Source organism: Sorex fumeus, unplaced genomic scaffold, assembly GCF_029834395.1.
Source record: "Sorex fumeus unplaced genomic scaffold, SorFum_2.1 ptg000240l, whole genome shotgun sequence".
In the NCBI taxonomy this organism is placed as follows: Eukaryota; Metazoa; Chordata; class Mammalia; order Eulipotyphla; family Soricidae; genus Sorex; species Sorex fumeus.
Window position 1 is genome coordinate 14,288,517 of NW_026606297.1, and position 20,072 is coordinate 14,308,588.

The following is a 20,072-nucleotide window of genomic DNA, read 5'->3' on the forward strand; positions in this document are numbered from 1 at the left end:
TGGCATTCTTGGTTCTGTAAGCCAGGGTTGAGGGTCTGCCCACACTTGGTACCCACCATTCCCTGGTGCTGCTACCTTCCATTCTGCCACTGAGCGAGAGCATCCGTTCTCTGTCCTTCCCCCCCGCCACACCTGGCTTTCCAGGACACCCTCGAGTTCCACCCAATTTGCCATGGTTTCGTCTCTCTTGGTGGCTGTCTCGTATGCCACCATGTATGTTTACCTACATGCCCAAGAGAAGACAGGTGGAGGAAGACGCTGAGGTCTATACACACCATGGGGAGCGCTCCATGGTCACTTGGTTCTCCATGTGAGGGGCAGCCTCCATCCTTGGCCTTTGCAGGGATTGACTTCGGTGTGAAGTGTGACCTTTGCCCAGGAATGAGATCTGGGTGTGACCACAGGGATGTTACCCCAGAGGTGCCACATTGAAGCCATGGGGGCCAAGTTCACCCATGGCCCACTGCTCACCTTGGCCCTAACTTCCTCCAGAGGTATTGCCCTGGCACTGTGGCTGTGGGGGCACTGAGAACTGCCCTGCTTGTCTCTGCCTGAGGTGGGAGGGGGGGGAGGCACATGGGGAAGGGAGGGAGACATCCCAAGGTCTGCTGATTTGCATGTTCCATCAGACTCTATCAGAATCTCGGGGTGCCCCTGAGATGTTGGTGCTCAGACCTCTCCCAACATGCCAGGAATTCAGTTTTTTTGGTTTTTGGCTCTTTAGGTCATACCTGGCTATGTTCAGGTTACTCCTGGTGGTGTGTGTGTGTGTGTGTGGGGGGGGGGGACCCAATCTGGGATGCCAGGGATTGAACCTGGGTCAGCCACGTGCAAGACAAATATCCCACCTGCTGTACTATACTATTGCTCTGGTCCCAGGAGTTCGGAGTTTGGGAACGCATGGTGGGAACACGCTTGTTGGCAAACCTCAAGCTGGGAGATTCTGATGAACAGAACAAGAATAACTCTCTGGTGGGAAGGAGTGGAGCTCCCGAAGGCCATCCTGTACCCCAGGTTCCTACACTGAAACTCCTAACTCCTACCTCAGGAGGTGGGTTCTTAGAGGGGGTCAGGTCGGGAGGGTGCCCAACCACCTCTCCTGAGGTCTGTAGTTCTTCTCAAGCGGAAGAAGCCTGCCCCTGTCCCCAGCCCTCACCTCCAGCACTCTGAGCCACGCGTTTCCAGGACAGCAGCCCCAGACCTGGATCTAACACCTGTGGGGGCAGGCGAACCCTGAGAGGAATTGCTTGAGAACAGAGGCGTGGTCATTTTGATGTTTATAAAGCCCCTCTGGGAACCAGTGAGAGAGTGCCGGGGTCAAGGTGCCCGCCGTGCGTAAGACTCACCCTGGCTCCGTCTCCAGCTCCTTCGCCAAGGGTCCCCCAAGCCTGGACAGGTCTGATCCCTGAGCACAGAACCAGGAGGAAGTCCTGAGCACAGCCCAGTGTGACTCAAAAGAACCAAAACAAATTGTTTACATTAAAAAAGAAACATTTGAGTCATAGTATAGCAGGTAGGGCATTTGCCTTGCATGCAGGTCTGATTCCCGGCACCCCACATGGTTCCCTGAGCATTGCCAGGAATAATTTCCGAGTGCAGAGAAAGGAGTAACTCCCGAGCATCGATGGGTATGATCCTAAAAGCATATAAATAAATAAATAACATTTGTGAAAGGGGAAAGAAAAGAAAAAAACATCATTTGTGGGGGACGGCTTTAAATGGGGGCAAAACAAGAGGTCTACAGATGTTGATGGTTACAAATGTCTATTTGCAAAGAGAAAATATCTGCTTCTTGTTTTCTGGTGGAAAATCTTGAACGCGAACATTGAACACCCAATTGTGCATGAGATGGTTATTAGACTGTTTTGCAAACCCCACTGTATGTCAAATGTAGTGGCAAAAAGGCTTTGCTGCCTGGGCAGAGACCAGGGCCCACCAGTTCCTGGCTCGGGGAGGCCTAGGGAAGCGATCACATCTCATGGAGGCTCCGAGTCCTCAAGTGTAAGCGGGAGAGAGTAAGACGTATCTCAGGGCTGCAGGGGAATCGGTGCAGTTTCCCAGTCCCAAAGCAGGCATGAGATCCACAGGCCAGAAATGCCAGCTATTGGCACTCCCCACAGCAGCACCGCTGGGTAAGAGCATTTGCGCTTGATTACAGAGAAACTGTTTGAGAAAGTTCTAAGACTTTGGATGATCAAAGCAAAATACTCTGGATACCTGTCCACTCACTCTCTATTTTCAGAGCTTTCCATTTTACCAGATGCTACACTGTCCTTAACACCATTTAAAAAAAAAAAATACAAAAAACACTCTAGATAATTTGCTTATAAGTGGATGGTCATGGAGAGTATCATGCTAAGTGAAATGAGTCAGAAAGAGAGGGGCAGACATAGAAGGACTGCACTCATTTGTAGAATATAAAATAACATAATGAGACTGACACCCAAGGACAGTAGAGAAAAGGACCAGGAATATTGCTCCATAGTTGGAAGCCTCCCTCATGAGCTGCGGGAGAAGGCAGCTGGAATAGAGAAGGAATCACTAAGTCAATGATGGTTGGAGGAATCGTTCGGGATGGGAGATGTGTGCTGAAATTAGATAAAGGACCAAATGTGATAGCCTCTCAGTATCTGTACTGCAAACCATAATGTCCAAAAGTAGAGTGAGTCTGGGACAAATTGTCTGCCATAGAGACAGGAGGAGAGTTGGGATGAGGATTGGGGGGATACTGAGAATATTGGTGGTGGAAAATGTGCATTGGTGGAGGGATGAGTGTTCAATCATTGTATGACTGAAACTCAAACGTGAAAGCTTTGTGACTGTATCTCATAGTGATCCAATAAAATTAAAAAAAGAAAAAAAACACTCTAAGCAAGACAAATCACCAGGGGAAAGAAAGTAAAGCAATCTGAGGAGAAAGCCCCAAGTCCCCACTGCAAGGCTGAGGGCCAAGAAGCAGGGTCTCACCCATGCCAGAGGCTGACTGGGAGAACTCCCGATATTTGCTCTGATCTCAGCTGAGCAGTCTTTGAAAAGATAAAAAATTTAAAAAAAAAAAAAGAGTTTGGACTTATTTTTAAATAGAAAAAAGCTGATTGGTTTACAACCAAGACACATATTGGCATGCGTTCCATTTCTTCATTCACTCTCGACTCTAAAGAGGAGCCTTGGGCTGTGGCATGTGGAGAGGAGCTACCGGAGAGGGCCCCAAGAGTGAAGGGGGTGATGGAGACACCGTCGGAGGCCTCCGAGCACAGGGAGAAGCAGATTATCAGGAGTGACAGCTACGGGCCACGCCGGTCTCTCTTACTACGAGCGGCAGCCAGATGGTCTCCATTTCCCTTGATAACTAAAGCAAAGGTGTACAAATGCCAACAGGCAGGAGGCAGGCCAGCGACAAAGACCCAGATTACACCAGTGACAGAGAAATCCCTGGCCAGGCTCTCTGCAACGAGATCCTGTCTGTCGGCAAGTTGCTGCATCCGTCAGCACGGTTGGTGACTGGAGCTGTTTGGAGGGAGAACAGGGACACACCTCTTGCCTGGACTCTTTGCTTTCCCATTATCCTCCATCATTCCTCTAAGGAACAGCCCCACATTCCTGCAGGTCCGTCTCGTTGGTTCATGCCGCTATTGGGCAGCCGGCATGGCATCAGTGGGGGATCATCAGCTGAGTAATAAGGGTTACAAGAAAAGAAAGTGGCCAAGAAGGGGCTGGAGAGATAGTACAAGGCTTAGGCACTTGGGTGCAAGTGGCCCATCCCAGTTTGATCCCCAGCACATGGTCCCCTAAGCACCGCCAGGAATAACCCTAAGCACAGAGCTGGGAGTAAGTCCTGAGCACTGTGGGGTGTGACCCAATCCACCACCCCCAAGAGAGATATGGAGGAGAAAACTCATGCATGCCGTAGGTTACAACTACTAGGGTATGCTTTCTAACAGTGGGATATCTGTCACTTGGAAAGAACAGGATGTTCCTGCACAGGAGGGTAAAGAGGAACAGCCAGAGGCCAGAGAGACAATATAGTAGGGAGGGCGCTGCCTTGCATGTGGCTGACCTGGGTTCAATCCCCAGCACTGCAAGCCCTTCCAGAAGTGATTTCTGAGTGCAGAGTCAGGAATTAGCCCTGAGCTTATTGCCGGGAACCCCCCCACCCAAAAAAAAAAGAGTAGGAAACGGGAAAGACAGTACAGAGGTAAAGGCCTAACATGCGGCTGTGACTGCAACAATGGTTTGAATCCCAGCACCGCATATGGTCCCCCAAGCACCAGCCCAGGGTCTCTATGATCACAGAGTCATATGTGGCCCACACACCAAAAGAAGGTGTGTATGTGTGTGTGTGTGTGGGGGGGGGGGGTGGTGGGAGGAGGGAGGGAGTGAAAACCATGGGATTGAAGCCAATGAGAGACCAGGTTTCGGGCATGGCAACCATGTGGAAGCCGAAGACAGTTGATATCTTTCAAAACCTGTGTTTGGGGCCAGGAACATGGCTGAGTGGTACAGCACACAGCTTGCGTGAGAGGCCTGGGTGAACAAATGCCTGGCATGGCAAAATTAACTAAAATAAGGATCTTACGGATGCCAGATGTTTGCTTTGCCAGAAGAGCTAATGGTTCCACTTTGTTTTGAGTTATCTTTGGGGCTTGGGAGGCAAAGGGGTCTTGCCAGTAGTGCTGGGGTCACCAGGGCTACACCCAGCAGTGCATGGAAAGGCCACACAGTTCCAGGGCTGGAGTGGGTTAGCGTGGGCACGCTAGGATGTGCTCAAGTTTTTTGGGCCCGCTTCCCTGCCCTCACCGGTTCCATTAATTTCTACCTGGGAATGGAACCATCATAGGGGCAGGAGAGAGAAAGTATGGTGGACAGAGCACTTGCTTTGCATTTGGCTGATCTCAGTTTGATCCCCAGAGCCACAGATGACGGTCTCTGACACCCTTCCAAAAGTGAACCCTGAGCACAGAGCCAGGAATAACTGCTGAGCAGTCCTGGGTGTGGCGCCCAAACAAAAGTAAAACTAAAACCCATGATCCTGTAATTTTCTGACGTGATAACAAACTACTCCACAGAGTCCCTAAGAGAACGAGGTGGATAAACACACAGAGGCTAAAGCTGAAGTTGTAGCACCCAATAGATTCTGGGACGAACAAAAACAGGGTCACTAATCTAGTCCTGGTTTGACCTTTAGCTGGGTTAGAGGTTCCCACACTTACCTGGTCTATCACCCCTTTTACAGAAACAAAACATTCAGCACCCCCCTAGAAAACTACCTTCTTGAAGCAAGAACAAAACAAAAAAAAAACACCAAACACCCAGAAAATGCACCCCAAGCATTGCCCAGATGGTTCCAGTAGTGATCTGAAGTTGGGGGTGAAACTATTTTATTTCTGGTAAATGCCTTTATGTTCTTAAGAACTTTGCGTATTTCCAGAAGAGATCACTTTCCTGTTTATCCATTTAAAGCTGGAGGTGAATATATAGCGACCAGGATGAGAAGCAGAAACTCTGCTGACTCTAGACAACCCACCACCACAAATTCCTAGAGCTCACAATTAATTTTGTAGAAATGCTGAGATAAATCTATGCATTTAAGTTGCATTTCAACAGCAGCCTCTATATAGCTGGAAGATGAATTTCTATGTCAATCCATCCCATTTGGTTTGCCCATATCTCGGGTCAACCAGATGCCCTGACGATTATTAAGTGTCTTCCTTAGTGCAAGATATTGAGTGAGCTGTTTGTTTCCCAGAGGTAGGAAGGGCACAATATCAGAAACTATTTGATTTCTGGTAAATGTCCTTATGTTCTTAAGAACTTAGCGTATTTCCAGAAGAAATCACTTTCCTGTTCATCCATTTAAAGTAAGCTTTAAATGGCAAACTACCAATTTAATATTAAATTTAAAACAAAAGGCCTGCAAATTTCCTGGTGCATATGATGGTAAGTGGAACACAGTTGGAGACAATAAAAATTCACTAAGTGAATATAGACACTGTACTTCATTAGGTTTACAAAATCTGCTGAAAAATTACATCAAAGGGGCTGGAGAGATAGCACAGCGGGTAGGGCGTTTGCCTTGCACGCGGCTGACCGGAGTCTGATTTACAGCATCCCATATGGTCCCCTCAAGCACCGCCAGGAGTAATTCCTGAGTGCTTGAGCCAGGAGTAACCCCTGTGCCTCGCCGGGTGTGACCCAAAGAGCAAAAATAAATAAATTTAAAAAAATAAAAATTACATCTAAGCATGGTCCCATCACCAGACCTCCAGTATTTGTGCCATACATAAACTATTTCCAGGGTTCACTGCTGCTGGGACAGGGTCCAATTCTATTCAAAGCAAAACATTCCAGCAGTCATTGAGTTCTGAGACTAATGGCTTTCCCAAAGATGACATCTGTCTGCACAAACAAAGCATCTTCTGCTGTCCTGCCACTCTGCTCTGCTCATAGAGCAGCTGCATTCTCAATGCCAAATCCTAGAGGGTCTCTTCAAAGTTTACTCTCTGCGCCTTGCAAGGTCATCATGGAGATGTTTTGTTTATGGTTCTAGTAATACTTATCAGTTTCATCCAGTAAAATCAGTATGCAGCAAATAAAAAGAGCTCAGTAAAGTTTTATAAAATGAAACCAAAGCGAGAGAGATGGGAACCACCTCATGTTGTTTATAAATCTAACCTCATCTCTTCTCCACCAAGGCTTCCAGAATTCCCACAGCCTCTCTCAGTCTCTATTTTTTTTCTGTACATTTTTGTAGTCCCGTTGTATGAAACAGCCTTCGAGAGAAATTTCCCCCTCCCACCTCCCAGAGACCAATTCCTGATTTTAATACCCATATTTAATATCCACATTTAAACACATGATCAGATCCCTACAGCCAACCTGAAACTCCAGAGCTAAACAAAGTCGTACCTTTCCCTAAATGCACAAGTACAGAAGTACGTATGCCTCCCTTATAATAGTTAACATTGTTCAGCCTTCTCTTTAGCTATAATAATACTTACTTGCTCTTTTGATAATGTGCAAGTATGTACATACCATATGCAAATATATATCTAGTACTTGTAATACGATTAAAGCTCTGGATGGATTGAGTGCCAGCTAATATTTGCACCCTTCGTGAACCCCAGCACAGTGTCTGGCACTAGCAGGCCATCATTAACTGAAGAAGTCCACAACGAGTTCTTACTGCATGTTGTTTTGTATAAACATTCGGCATGCTCAAAGGAACAAAGTCAAATGACATTCGGCCAAGAACTAAATCATCAGCTACATAAACCTGTTGGACTCTTCTAGTTCCTGTTCTTTCTGATACAACAAATTTACTACCAGAAATGGTTGAGTGCAAACTCACAGTTAGGTGTCCTTCATGATGATCAGGGAAGTGAATGAACAAATATTCCGTAGCCACCAGCTGCATTATAGAGTCACCCAGGAACTCCATCCTCTGATTGTGGCCTCTGGGGGATGGAAAGAAAAAAAAAAAGGCATCAATTTAAAGAGATCAGTAAAGGGCTTGCAGCAATAGTACAGCAGGGAGGGCATTTGTCTTGCACACGGCTGACCCAGATTTGATCCCCGGCATCCCATATGGTCCTCTCAGCAAGACCAGGAGTGATCCCTGAGTGTGGAGCCAGGACTGAGCATCACCCACTGGGTGTAACCCCTGAGCATCACTGGGTGTAACCCAAAAAAGCCCCCCCCCCAAAAAAAATGGAGAAAGATCATTAAGCATTAAAAACAAAATCCAGGTTGGGGCTGGAGCGATAGCACAGCAGGTAGGGTGTTTGCCTTGCACACAGCCAACATGGCAGATACAGGTTCGATTCCCAGCATCCCATATGGTCCCCTGAGCACCGCCAGGAGTGATTCCTGAGTGCATGAGCCAGGAGTAACCCCTGAGCATCGCCGGGTGTGACCCAAAAAGCAAAAGACAAAAAAAACAACAAAATCCAGGTTTTCAAAAGATACAATTTTAAACCACAATGTGTTCATAATGCTTATCAGAACAAAACTAGGGGCTGGGAAGATAGTTCAAGAGGTAAAGTCCAACCAACCCTGGAAGGGGTAATGAGGGCCCCCTCACCCCAAAAGACCCAACCCCAGAGGCTGAAAACATCCAGAACTCAACTGCAGCCATGCCCATGGCCACTCTCCACACACTCGGGCCAACCCTCATCCACAAAGTAAACCTATTCCTGGACTCTCATACCTTACACCACTCATATTCCAAGAGTAGTGTGCTACATTGGATTGGGTTTAAAGAAGAAGGCAACCCAAGCTTAGAGGGAAGTATATTTTTGCAGATACACACACACACACACACACACACACACACACACACACACACATAAGCACACAAGGCTCAACCCTTAACAACATATTAGTAATCTCTTATAGAAGGGCTTAATGGCCCCACAGTGAAATATAATCTTCACATATCCTCCTCTAAGGTTTTTGGAGCATTTCTGTGGTTTAGTCATAATAAACAACACAAAATAAATTATTTCGGTTCTGCTTTGAGGTAGGGGTTGGGGTTCGGGATGGAAACATCCACACTATGGTGGTGGGAAGGTGTAGTGATGGTGGGATTGCTGTTCGAATATTAAGTGTAATCAAATATTACAAACTACTTTATAAAAATAAAATAATAATAATAATAATAATAATAATAATAATAAAAAGAGGTAAAGCTCGGCCTGGCAGGAGTGAGGCCCTCAGTTCAACCCCTGGAACTGTCTGGGCCCTCAAAGCTAATAGTTGTGGGTGGGTCTCACTGGAAATAAAAGTTGGTTGGGTGGGAGATGTATAGAGGGTGAGGAGCTTGCCTTGCATGCAGTGGACCCTGATTTGATCCCTGGCACCACACATGGTCCCCCAAGCATGGCCAGGAGTAAACTCAGAGTGCAGAACCAAGAGCAAGCTCTAAGCACCTCCAGCTGTACCCCCAAACAAAACAAAGCTTAAAAGGTATAAATTAAACATAATTCCCCAAGGACCTTCCGCTGAGAAGAGATCTGAGATGGTACAGACTGAGGAAAGGTTTCAAAGAAGCATACTAGCTATCAATTAAACAACTACCAAAATAAAGTCCAGGGTTAAAGGTGCTGGCAGTTGCATGCGATGACCCTGGGTCCACCCGCAGTGCTGTGGATGGCCCTAGAAGCACTGCCTGGAATGACTCCCAAGCAGGCTGGCTGTGCTCCTCCCCTCAAAAAGAAATAGAAATAAATAAAATGAAGACTGGTAATTGATCCCTGGTAAGAAACTGAGAATTAGAAAATTACAAGTATAGACAAGAGCTTTGGGGTTAAAAAAAAAAAGTGAAAAGGCCCAATGCTTATTATCTCTTTATTGAAATGTATACCTCGCTATTCAAATTGAGAAATTTGTTTTAGAATACTGAAAAAAAAAACAATATCTATGACTAGAATCTTTCATCTTTAAAGAGATGTGAGGATTTCTGACTCAGAGGAGGGGAGGAAAAAAAAAACAACAAAAACAAAATCCCAGCAAACTCTGCCACACCATTTTGGTTAATATCCTAATTCTTTGTCTAGTTCATCTTTAAATCATCCACAGAGAGCAGAGGGTGAAGGGCCAGATTCAGCCTGGGGCCCGGCTTTGTCAATAAAGCATCACTGGGATGCAGAGATGTTCACTTGTGCTTATTTTATCTTGCATGGCTTCAGGCTGCTACGGCGGAGTCAAGTACTGCACTGGAGAACCACTCGTGGTCTGTAAAACCTGAGATGCTTTGCCTCAAATACCTTGGCAGAGTAAGAGTTTATTCCTCCACACTTTTCTTAATAACTTCATGAAAGAATAAGATGTTTATGAGCCAGAGTGATAGTATACCGAGTAGAGCATTTGCCTTGCACACGGCTGACCTGGGTTCAATCCCCGGCATCCCATTTGGTCCCTCCAGCCCAGCCAGGAGTAATTCCTGAGTGCAGAGTCAGGAGTTACCCCTGAGCATTGCTGGGTGTGGCCCAAAAAGAAAAAAAAAAAGAAGGTACTTGTCAAGATGACCAAAAAGAAAAAAAAAAAAGAAGGTACTTGTCAAGATGACCAAAAATTCCCATGGGAGCAAGTTCCCTGGGTCCACACCCAGGTCCACTATCATCCAACTCACAATGCACCATCCACAAGAAACAGGAGTGAGAGCCCCATTCCGGGAGAGAGGCCTGTTGTCAAGCGCTGCTATGGGGTCACACAGGCAGCCCTCATGTCCTTCTATAACTCACAGAGTCAGGTGGTTAAAGCCCACAGTTCTCAGCGTGAATGCTCGGGCCAGAAGCCGCACGTGAGTGAAAATGACTCCGATGGCCTCTTCGAACTCCGTCAGCTTCTGGAGAACTGGCGAGGTCTCAATCAGCTGTCGGTCGGTGTTAGGTTCCTGCAGCTACGGGGAAAGAGAAAGAAATTACACACCCGGCGCAGTCTCGGGTCACCCTGCTAGGCTGAGTGTTTCTGTAAAATTCCCTCTCCCATGGGCAGAAATTTCTGAAATGCCAATACAACCAAGAAGCTTCTTTCTAGTCCCTTAGAATGGCAAACAAGTCTAATATTTAAAGAAGGTTCAAATAATATTTTCCGATCTCTTATCACATTTCAAGGCCAGGTCCTGTACACAGAAAGTTCAAAATCTCACATATTAGACTAAGTCTCCAAGGAAAAGGCCAGCAGAAAAAGTGCTAGCAGAAAAATTGCTATATATATATATCTAGCAATATATAGCACAGTGGGTAGGGTCGTTGTCTTGCACGCCGCTGACCTGGCTAACTCGAGTTTGATTCCTCCACCCTTCTCGGAGAGCCCAGCAAGCTACTGCGAGTATCTCACCTGCGAGGCAAAGCCTGGCATGCTACCCATGACGTATTCGATATACCAAACACAGTAACAAGTCTTACAATGGAGATGTTACTGGGCCTGTTCGAGCAAATCAATGAACAACGAGAGGATAGCACAGTGCTATATATAGCTACCCATGATATATTCGATATGGCAAAAACAGTAACAACAACACCAGCTACTGATGCCTGCTCGAGCAAATTGATGAACAACGGGAGGACAGTGCTACAGTGCATATACATATATATATATATACATATATATACATATATTAAGTAAAGTAAAAAGGCCCTCCCGTTGATCATCAATTTGCTCGAGCGGGCCCAGTAACGTCTCCATTGGAGACTTTGTTGTTACTGTGTATGGCATATCGAATACGTCACAGGGAGCTTGCCAGGCTCTGTCGTGCGGGGAAGATACTCTCGGTAGCTTGCCGGGCTCTCCGAGAGGGGCAGAGGAATCGAACTCGGGTCGGCCATGTTGGCTGCGTGCTCCTAGGGCTGGAGCGATAGCACAGCGGTAGGGCGTTTGCCTTGCACGCAGCCAACATACATATATTATATATTTATAATATATAATGTCTGGAGGAATATCTGGATTGTCTGGAGATGTCTGGAGAAAGGACTGAGATTCCAGGGGACCACAGAGGCTAGTGTTCTGGGACCTAACCTTAGGGAAGGAGGAAACTTGACCAATGTGAATCTTCTAGAGACCCACTTACTTTGGCAATGAGCCCCACTGCAGCTGGGCCAAACACAGGAGGGGTTAGGTATTGACAGGTTAAGCCCAAGTCACAACGAGCCATTAATAGCCGGCACAGCTGAGACCAAAAGGGCAATTAAAAGAGAATTATTTCCGGGCCAGGATGTAGTTCAGTGGTAGAGCATTTGTATGTGCAAAGCCCCGAGTTAAATTCTTGGCACTGCCAAGACAATAAGAACATTTTGACCAACTTTGGGTAATTTCATATTAAGGAAGTATTTATTTCTAAAGCAGTCTGAACTGATGCTTTTTACAATTGCAAGGTCTATCACAAGAGGTTTAGCCACTAGCGATTATTCTCTTACTAAATCTATACATTTATATGTAAAATACATGTATGCATATATATACATATATATATAATCAAAGCAGTAGCAAAATAAAAGCAAAGAATTTTAACGCTAGTTATGAAAAGGAATGTCACATGTAGAAGTATTATCAGTTCCAAAATCTTCAATGAGGGGCTGGAGCGACAGCACAGCGGGAAGGGCATTTAACTTGCATGCGGCTGACCGGGGTTCTATTCCCAGCATCCCATATGGTCCCCGGAGCACCTCCAGGAGTAATTCCTGAGTACATGAGCCAGGAATGACCCCTGTGCATCACCGAGCGTGACCCCAAAAAAAGCAAAAAAAAAAAATCTTCAATGAAGCTACTCAATTATATATATATGTGTGTGTGTGTGTGTGTGTGTGTGTGTGTGTGTGTGTGTATATATATATTTTTTTTAATTTGCAGGCCATACCCAGCTGTGCTCAGGGACCATGTGAGGTTCTGGGGCTAGAACCTGGCTGGCCGCGTGCAAGGCAAGTGCCCTATCTGCTGAACCATCTCCCCAGACCCAGACTGCACTAAGTAAAAACAAACAAACAAACAAACACACATCTTTGTAGTTTTGTTTTGGGGCAAAACCTGGCGGTGCTTAAGACTTACAGTTAGCGCTGTGCCCGGGGGTTTGTGAGGACCATATGGGGTGCTAGGGATCAAATCTGGGCTGGCTGCTTTAAAACAAGCCATGTTCTGCCCGTTCAGTCCCCGAAAGTATATTATGTCTTAGACAATCCGAGTCAAAGTCTTCCATTTCCTTGCATGAAGCCAACCCTGGTTTGATCGCCCCCCTCCCCCAGCCCTGCAGATGGTCCCTGTGAACCAGCTGGGGTCACTCCTGAGCAAGAACCAGGACTGGCCCTTGAGTACGGTAAGATATGGCCCCCCTCCCACTCCCTAGCACTCAATTTCTCAAGTTCAAATGAAGGTTTAATTTAGCAATGTCCATGTAGGGTCTTTTCTACTTTCTAGTAAGTTCAGACTTCCTTTTTTTCTTCTGTCTTTTTTTTTCTTCTCTACTATAGCAAGCAGGTAGAAATAAGAGAGCCAACACCTGAACATCCCCTTCGGGGTCAAGTGATGGTCAATCCTATATGACCACACAAAGATCCTGAAGGCAGGTGACTTCGATACTTGCCCATCCCGAGTGAACACATGGGCAGGCTCACCCTATCTACCTGTTTCTAAGTTTCCCAATTCCAACCTCCCAGCTTGGAGGCAGGAGTCTGAAGAGCATCTGAAGATGAGAACAAGGCGGGGGAATGACACGACAGAGGCCAACCCCAGCGCTATGGACACTGGACTTACCTGGAGCGGGTGGAGAGGGTAATTGAGCCAGACTTCACGCAGGTCCTGGAAAATGGAGCAAGGCCTTTAATGCTGCAGACAGCCACTTAGCCACACACACACACACACACACACACACACACACACACACACACACGTGCAAAGTAACATACATGCCACTGTCTGAAATTCTTTCATGTGCTGACCTCCACTCACTGCAAATTCAATAGGTCTGCAAACTCGGTTTTGGGTGGAGGGATGTGTTCACCACTCAAACTGCCAATAGTGCTTCTGATGAGCCCACTAAGTGGGTAGGAGAGGGGGAGCGCCACCCGCACCCCCAGAAGTCAGACACCTTTCATAACGAAGTTCCGCCTTTGTTCAACCCAATCCGCTGGAAGAGGCTCTAATCATATTGTTTTCCAGTTCGCCATCCCCAAGAAATGCGCATCAGCGCAGCCTCTCATAATTAAGACTCATCTTAAATGTCCCCTAGTGGAGGCATTAACGCATTATCACCATGTGAGACATTTTAAGAGGGGGTGGAGAACATGCCGTGTCTAGGGGCTGGGCTCTGGAATTTACACTACAGGGTCACATCGAGGATTTACATGAGGTCGGGGAAGGAATTTTAGAAAACCCCATAATGTCCTTACATCAAGGGTCACAAAGAGAACCAGTAATAATCAGAACTTCCTTTGGGGATTGAAGTGTGTGTGTGTGTGTGTGTGTATGTGTGTGTGTGTGTATGTGTGTGTGTGTGTGTGTGTGTGTGTGTGTGTGTTCCTCCTTCAGTTTTAAAATTCTCAGGAGCCTCTTAAGTGAATCTAGTTTCTAACCTTGATGTCAGGGTTTTGAAGTAACAGAAAAGTTTCTTAAAAGAGAAAGCATTTTTTTTTCTCCCTTAATGACTTGGGCTGAGAAAGCCCAAGGAAAATTTTCAATCATTTTGTGACACAGTGATGTACAATGAAATAAAATCCCTGCTCACTCTGTAGAACCTGCATCTTTTTTTTTTTAATTTATTTATTTATTTATTTTTATTAGTGAAGCACCATGAGGTACAGTTGTAGATTTACAAATCTTTGTGCCTGAGTTTCGGTCATACAATGATCAAATACCCATCCCTCCACCAGTGCCCATTTCCCCCCACCCCCCCTCCCACCCTGCCTCTGTTGCAGGGCATTCCCCTTTGTTCTCTCTCTCCTTTTGGGTGTTGTGGTCTGCAAAAGAGGCATTGAATGGCAATCATAGAACCTGCATCTTAATAAACAATGTTGGTGGCATTTTGTACTTTCCATGTTGCCAATATTAAAAAAAAAAAAGTGTAACCACTGAACTCTACCTTTAAGGTATTTTAAAGAACTTTGCTGAACCAGCTCAATCCACTTTGCCTTGGATTCTCTGGAGCTTGAATCACACTGGCGCCCCTTACTGCAAATTTCTGAGGTCCTTGTAATGCTCTTCCTCTCCTCCACCTGAAAACATGTACCGAAGTCCAGTCTTGCCTCAATCCCCTTGCCACCTGCTCTGGGAAACACCTCACCCATGCCCACTGACTTCTCTGTGCCCTGGGCACGCGACCCTCATTCTCTAGAGGGGCATCTTGAACCGCCGACCAGGTAATAGCCTTTCACCTTGAATCCAGAAGCAGGTGTTAGGTACATTTCCAGGCTAAGGCTGATGCTGAGCCCTAAGGCATGGGCCAGCATTAAGCCCAGAGGCTCCCTGCTCATACTGGCAAAGTACTTAAAACTTCCGGGGCAAACGTGGCGTGGAGACCAGGGTCAAGGCTGTACTGCTACTTGTACGAGTTCTCTGACCTCTCACGGAGAGAGGCGGTCAGAACCCCGAGGCCAGGACGGGCGATGGGAGAGCCACAGTGCCAATGACACTGACCCCAAGCACTCCCTTCCCACCCACGCACCCACCCACCCACACCAGTCTCTGCAGGGACAAATTCTCCTGCACTTCTTCTTGCTTCATTTCTCTCCTCTTGCTTTTCACTCACAAGCGTGATTTCTGGGTGACCTCTCACAGGTGACACATACGGTGAGGGAACAGCAAGTGGCCAAAGGCAGCAGGGCCTGGGAAGTGGCGCTCAGAACTGAGCTGCGACAAACACACAAATGAACCTGAGACCCGAGCAACTTGCTGCAGAGATGACTCTGGATTTTGCAATAGGCCACTTTCGCCAGGCCACTCCAGATGGGGGCAGGTGCCGTCCCTCCTCACAGGACAGAGGAGGAGTGGGCCCTTCTCCTTCCCCTGCCCAAATGGGACTCTGAAATAATGGCCACATACGGCCACCATCTACTTAAGCTTTCACGTGGTGATTCAGAGACACACAGATGAATCTCAGACCTGAGCAACTTGCTGCAGCAATTTCTCCAGACCCTAATTATTAAAATTTTAGAATTCTTAGACATTATATTGTATCTATAACAAGCAATACAAAACACATTGTCTAGCCATTGCCTTATCAGCAGGTATGAGTGGTGGTGGGACTGGTCTCAAAATACCAAAGTAGAGAAAGAGAGTATTGTGCAAATTGTTTGCCACACAGGCAGGGGTAGGTGTGAATGGGGGTGGGGGGTGGGATACTGGAGATTTTGACAGTGGAAAATGTGTACTGGTGAAGGGATAGGTGTTTGATGATTGTATGATTGAAGCTCAAACATGAAAGCTCTGTTACTGTACCTCATGGTGAATCAATAAAAAGGGGTCATGGTCACGGTCCTCCCGTTGTTCATCGATTTGCTCAAGCAGGCCCAGTAACATCTCCATCGTGAGACTTGTTGTCACTGTGTTTGGCATATTGAATACTTCACGGGTAGCTTGCCAGGCTCTGCCATGCGGGCGGGATACTCTCGGTAGCTTGCCGGGCTCTCCGAGAGGGGCGGAGGAATCGAACTTGGGTGGGCCATATTGGCAGCTTGCAAGGCAAACACCTTACCCACTGTGCTATCGGGAAGAAAAAAAAAATAGAACTGAGCTGCTCAGGGTAGAGGGAATGAGGGAATGTGAACGTAGGGTGTGTGCCTCTGGGAGGCAAACAGGATCCTGGTGAAGGCTGGGCTGTCGGAACGTCACACACACAAGACCCTGTCATTCGGTTTTGAAAAACACAGTGACTGGGGTTTCAAAACAAACATTTGCTCTGAGAGTGATTTCTCCAGGGGCCTGAGAGATAGGACAGTGGGTAAGGCATCTGCCTTACAGTCAGGGGAATATGCAGGCATTTGTGGCGGTTTGATCCAGAGTCAAACCACCACATATGACCCCCTGAGTCCCACCAGGAGCCAGGAGAGATCTCGAAGAGCAGAGCCAGCATTAAGCTCTGAGTACCACCGGATATGGCACAAAAAACAAAACCAAAAAGGGATTTCTCCCCTATATGCCTGCAGCCACCCCTCCAACAAGTGGCTCCCAGTGGTGTCCACATTCATCCGTGCAGTCGTGGTATGCCGAGTAAGTTGGGCTGCACCTCAGTGACAGAGACAGTATTCCAGAACAGCTCGACACTGGGACACCAGCTGTCCGTTTGTCCAGCGTGGACCTCGGGCAGAGCCTCTCCCTCTGGTTGGTGTTTCTGGAAAGCATGAATTGCCAGGCCATTGGTTTCATGTGGCATCTCTTACTGCTGATCTGTTATGTTCGAGCTTATGAAGATAAACGGATACCGTCCTGGCCCTCAAACAAGGCTGGCAGGGAGCAGGGAAGGTAAGTTCAGAGAACTGGACAACCCTACAGGGTATTTTTGCGGTATGATGCAGTTTACACTGCGTGCAAGGGGAGCTGTCCTTTGGATGTCTCCTGAAAAACGGGTGGAAGAAAGACACAGAGAGCAGAAGTAATGGCTCTGAGGGAACGAGTCCCCAGAAGCTACCCTGACTAGGCAAAGCACTGAGGAGAAGAGGGCGCCCATGCCACTCTGCCCAGTGCTGTGATTGCTAGACACATTCGGCTCTCTGCCCAGGAATGACCACCACCCAGGGTGAAGTCTCAGGCAAGCCATGGTCCCAGGGTGCTTAGGCTGTGTCCACCGAGGCTCAAGGACCGATACATGCACCCCAGTCTGGTGGAGGAACCCCATGTCAAAAGGCTCAAGCCCCTGGGGTGCAAGTGGGGTGCACATGGGAAATCGGGTCCCTTCAGTAGACACAAGGGCCAGGAATATTGCCCCATAGTTGAAAGCCTACCCCATGAGCTGGGGGAGAAGGCAGCTGGAATAGAGAAGGGATCACTAAGTCAATAATGGTTGGAGAGATCGTTCAAGATGGGAGATGTGTGCTGAAAGTAGATACAGGATCAAATGTGATAACCTCTCAATATCTGTATTGTAAACCATAATTCCCAAAAGTAGAGAGAGAGTTTGGGGGAAATTGTCTGCCACAGAGGCAGGGGAAGGTTGGAAAGGGGGAGGGGGGGGGTTATACTGGGGACATTCGTGGTGGAGAATGTGCACTGGTGAAAGAATAGGTGTTTGATCATTGTATGACTGAAACTCAAACACAAGAGCTTTGTAACTGTACCTCACAGTGATTTGATTAAAAAAAGGGGGGGGGGGGGAGCTGGAGCAATTGCACAGCGGGTAGGGCGTTTGCCTTGCATGCAGTCAACCTGGGTTCGATTCCCAGCATCTCATATGGTCCCCCAAGCACCACGAGGAATAATTCCTGAGTGCAGAGCCAGGACTAATCCCTGTGCATTGTCGGGTGTGACCCGAAAAGTAAAAAAAAAAAAAAAAAAAAAAAGAATAAGAAGGAAATTGGGTTTCTTTTCTCTGTTTTGAAGTGAACACATTTTTTTCTAAAGAAAAAAAGCATGGTCCCTTGAAAGGCACAAAGGGGACATGAGAACAAAGAGGATAAGGAACAGAGGTGCGGGCTGGATGAGGACCTCCCCTGAGAGCTACGGAGGGACAGGCCTGGCACTGACAGGGTCAGGCACTCGAGAGGACCAGAACTTAAAGTCAGCAGGCATTTCACAGGAGACTACACCCCAAGTTGAGGGAGGGTGGTCTTGGGGGGGGGGCGGGGGTGCAGAACGCAGCCACCCATGAGCCAGGAACCTGGGACACACTCAAAGGAGAGCACTGGATGGCCAGGAGCAAATGGGCTTGTCAGAGATACAGGACAAGGTCAGCAGGATTTGGCCCAGCGATGCATGTGGGAAGAAAAGTCTCCGGGGCAAGAAAAGAAACTCCTAAGGTGTCAAGCTCAGGGGATAAAAATAAAGGAGAAATATTTGGGGCCTAAGGTGATGGGTTCAACTACTAACCCTGTGTGAAATGAGGTGTCTGTGGAGCTCCCACAGGAAAAGACATCATTTCCATTTCTGGAGTTCCCAGAAGGGTCTCATAAGGCATGTGGGAGATAGAAAGATTATAGAGTCATTTTGGATGTGTGTATGTGTGTGTGTGTGTGTGTGTCTGCGTGTCAGTGTGTGTATATAAGACGAGGAAGATTAGTGTCATCTCTCCGTGTGTGTGTGTGTGTGTGTGTGTGTGTGTGTGTGTCTAAGAATAGAAAAATGGCAGGGTCACCTCTCCCCCTCTCCCAGTCTAAGTAGACCACTTTGGTAAGCAAATATATGTGACATCTTAAAACACTCCAGGTAAAACCCAGAAGACCTGGATACCCTCAGATAATTAAAAAAAAGAATGCTAGTAGCACAACTGTCCAGGCCGGAAGTGAAAAGTAGTTGTGGCTGTGAAAGGAGCAAGGCCTGCTGCCCACAGGAGGAATAATGTTCTCCTCAAGGCTGGCAGGGGTGGGAGATTCGTCAAGAGCCCCACCGCCCACCGCCCCATGGCCTGGCTCTGCTGTCTGTCCCCCCAGGTCACAGTTGCTCGAGACACACAACTACTAGACTCATCCTCACCTCCTGATGGCTCCCAAGTTTTCTTTGTTTATTTGATTAATTTTTTGATCGAATGAGGCTCTGTGATTTACAATACCACGAGTGATGCTTTCTCAAGGAAATGAATTCCTTGCCGCTTCTCGTCTGGCCTCACACAAGGCAAGCAAGCAAACCACTCGCATCCTGTTGGCCCTGAAGTCAGTGACCACCAGCACAGGCCTCGGAGGGGATGGGCATCTGGAGACTGAGGAAACTCCCAGACTCGCCCTATAGACAGGTTCCGCACCCCCCATGGGGCGCCTCTGTTCCTCACACATGTCCACTAATAACAGCAGACCCATGGGAAGTGGGCAGGTGGGTGGCCCAGGTGAGTAGCCCAGCATAGGGGATGAGGGTAGGGGTGAAGAAGGCCACAGCAAGAGCAACAGGGATATGGAAGGAAGCCCTCTTTTGTGCCCCAGTAGATGTGCTGGAAGGAATTCTAAATCACTGTGTCCCCTTGGAAGAACTTGATCAGGCTAGCTATTCTTCCCCTCTACCATTAACTCATTTCCTCTTCTAACAAACATTAAATAAATAAACCCTGCCTATGTCCACGGTGCCCCCAATGCTGGAAATACAAGGTAAGCCTGCTAAGTCATTAAGAGGGAGGGAAGGAATTTTGAGAACAAAAGGAATCTAAACCAAAAAAAAAGGAAGCAATTAAGAGCACAAGATAGGGATGCATGCCCAATGTTGAAAGAGGGAGTGGGTGGGTGTGGGCACAGGGAAGGGGTGGAGGGGAGGGGACCAGGAAGGTGCGCTTAAGGAAGGTGGGCACGTTCAGAGACATGACAGGAGGGAGGGAACAAAGGAGATTGCTGACATCGCCCTCGAAGACCAGAACGACGGTATTTTAAGATTTGAGGACGAGTCTTAAAATATACGCCATCTGCTACGGATACAAATCAAGATGCAAGCTTGTTTCTATGTCTAGGACAAAA

The 20,072-nt window shown here is 47.3% G+C and overlaps 1 protein-coding gene across 1 annotated transcript in view; it reads right to left on the bottom strand.

Moving 5' to 3' along the window:
• The window catches only part of DROSHA (drosha ribonuclease III), a 129,085-nt gene that overhangs the window by 18,928 nt on the left and 90,085 nt on the right, over positions 1-20,072 (bottom strand). The window contains exons 27-29 of the mRNA XM_056108960.1: positions 13,246-13,290; positions 10,242-10,399; positions 7,349-7,454 (exon numbers count right to left, since the gene is read on the bottom strand). Coding sequence (XP_055964935.1) covers positions 7,349-7,454; positions 10,242-10,399; positions 13,246-13,290 — 309 coding nt within the window. The remainder of the gene's footprint in view (positions 1-7,348; positions 7,455-10,241; positions 10,400-13,245; positions 13,291-20,072) is intronic.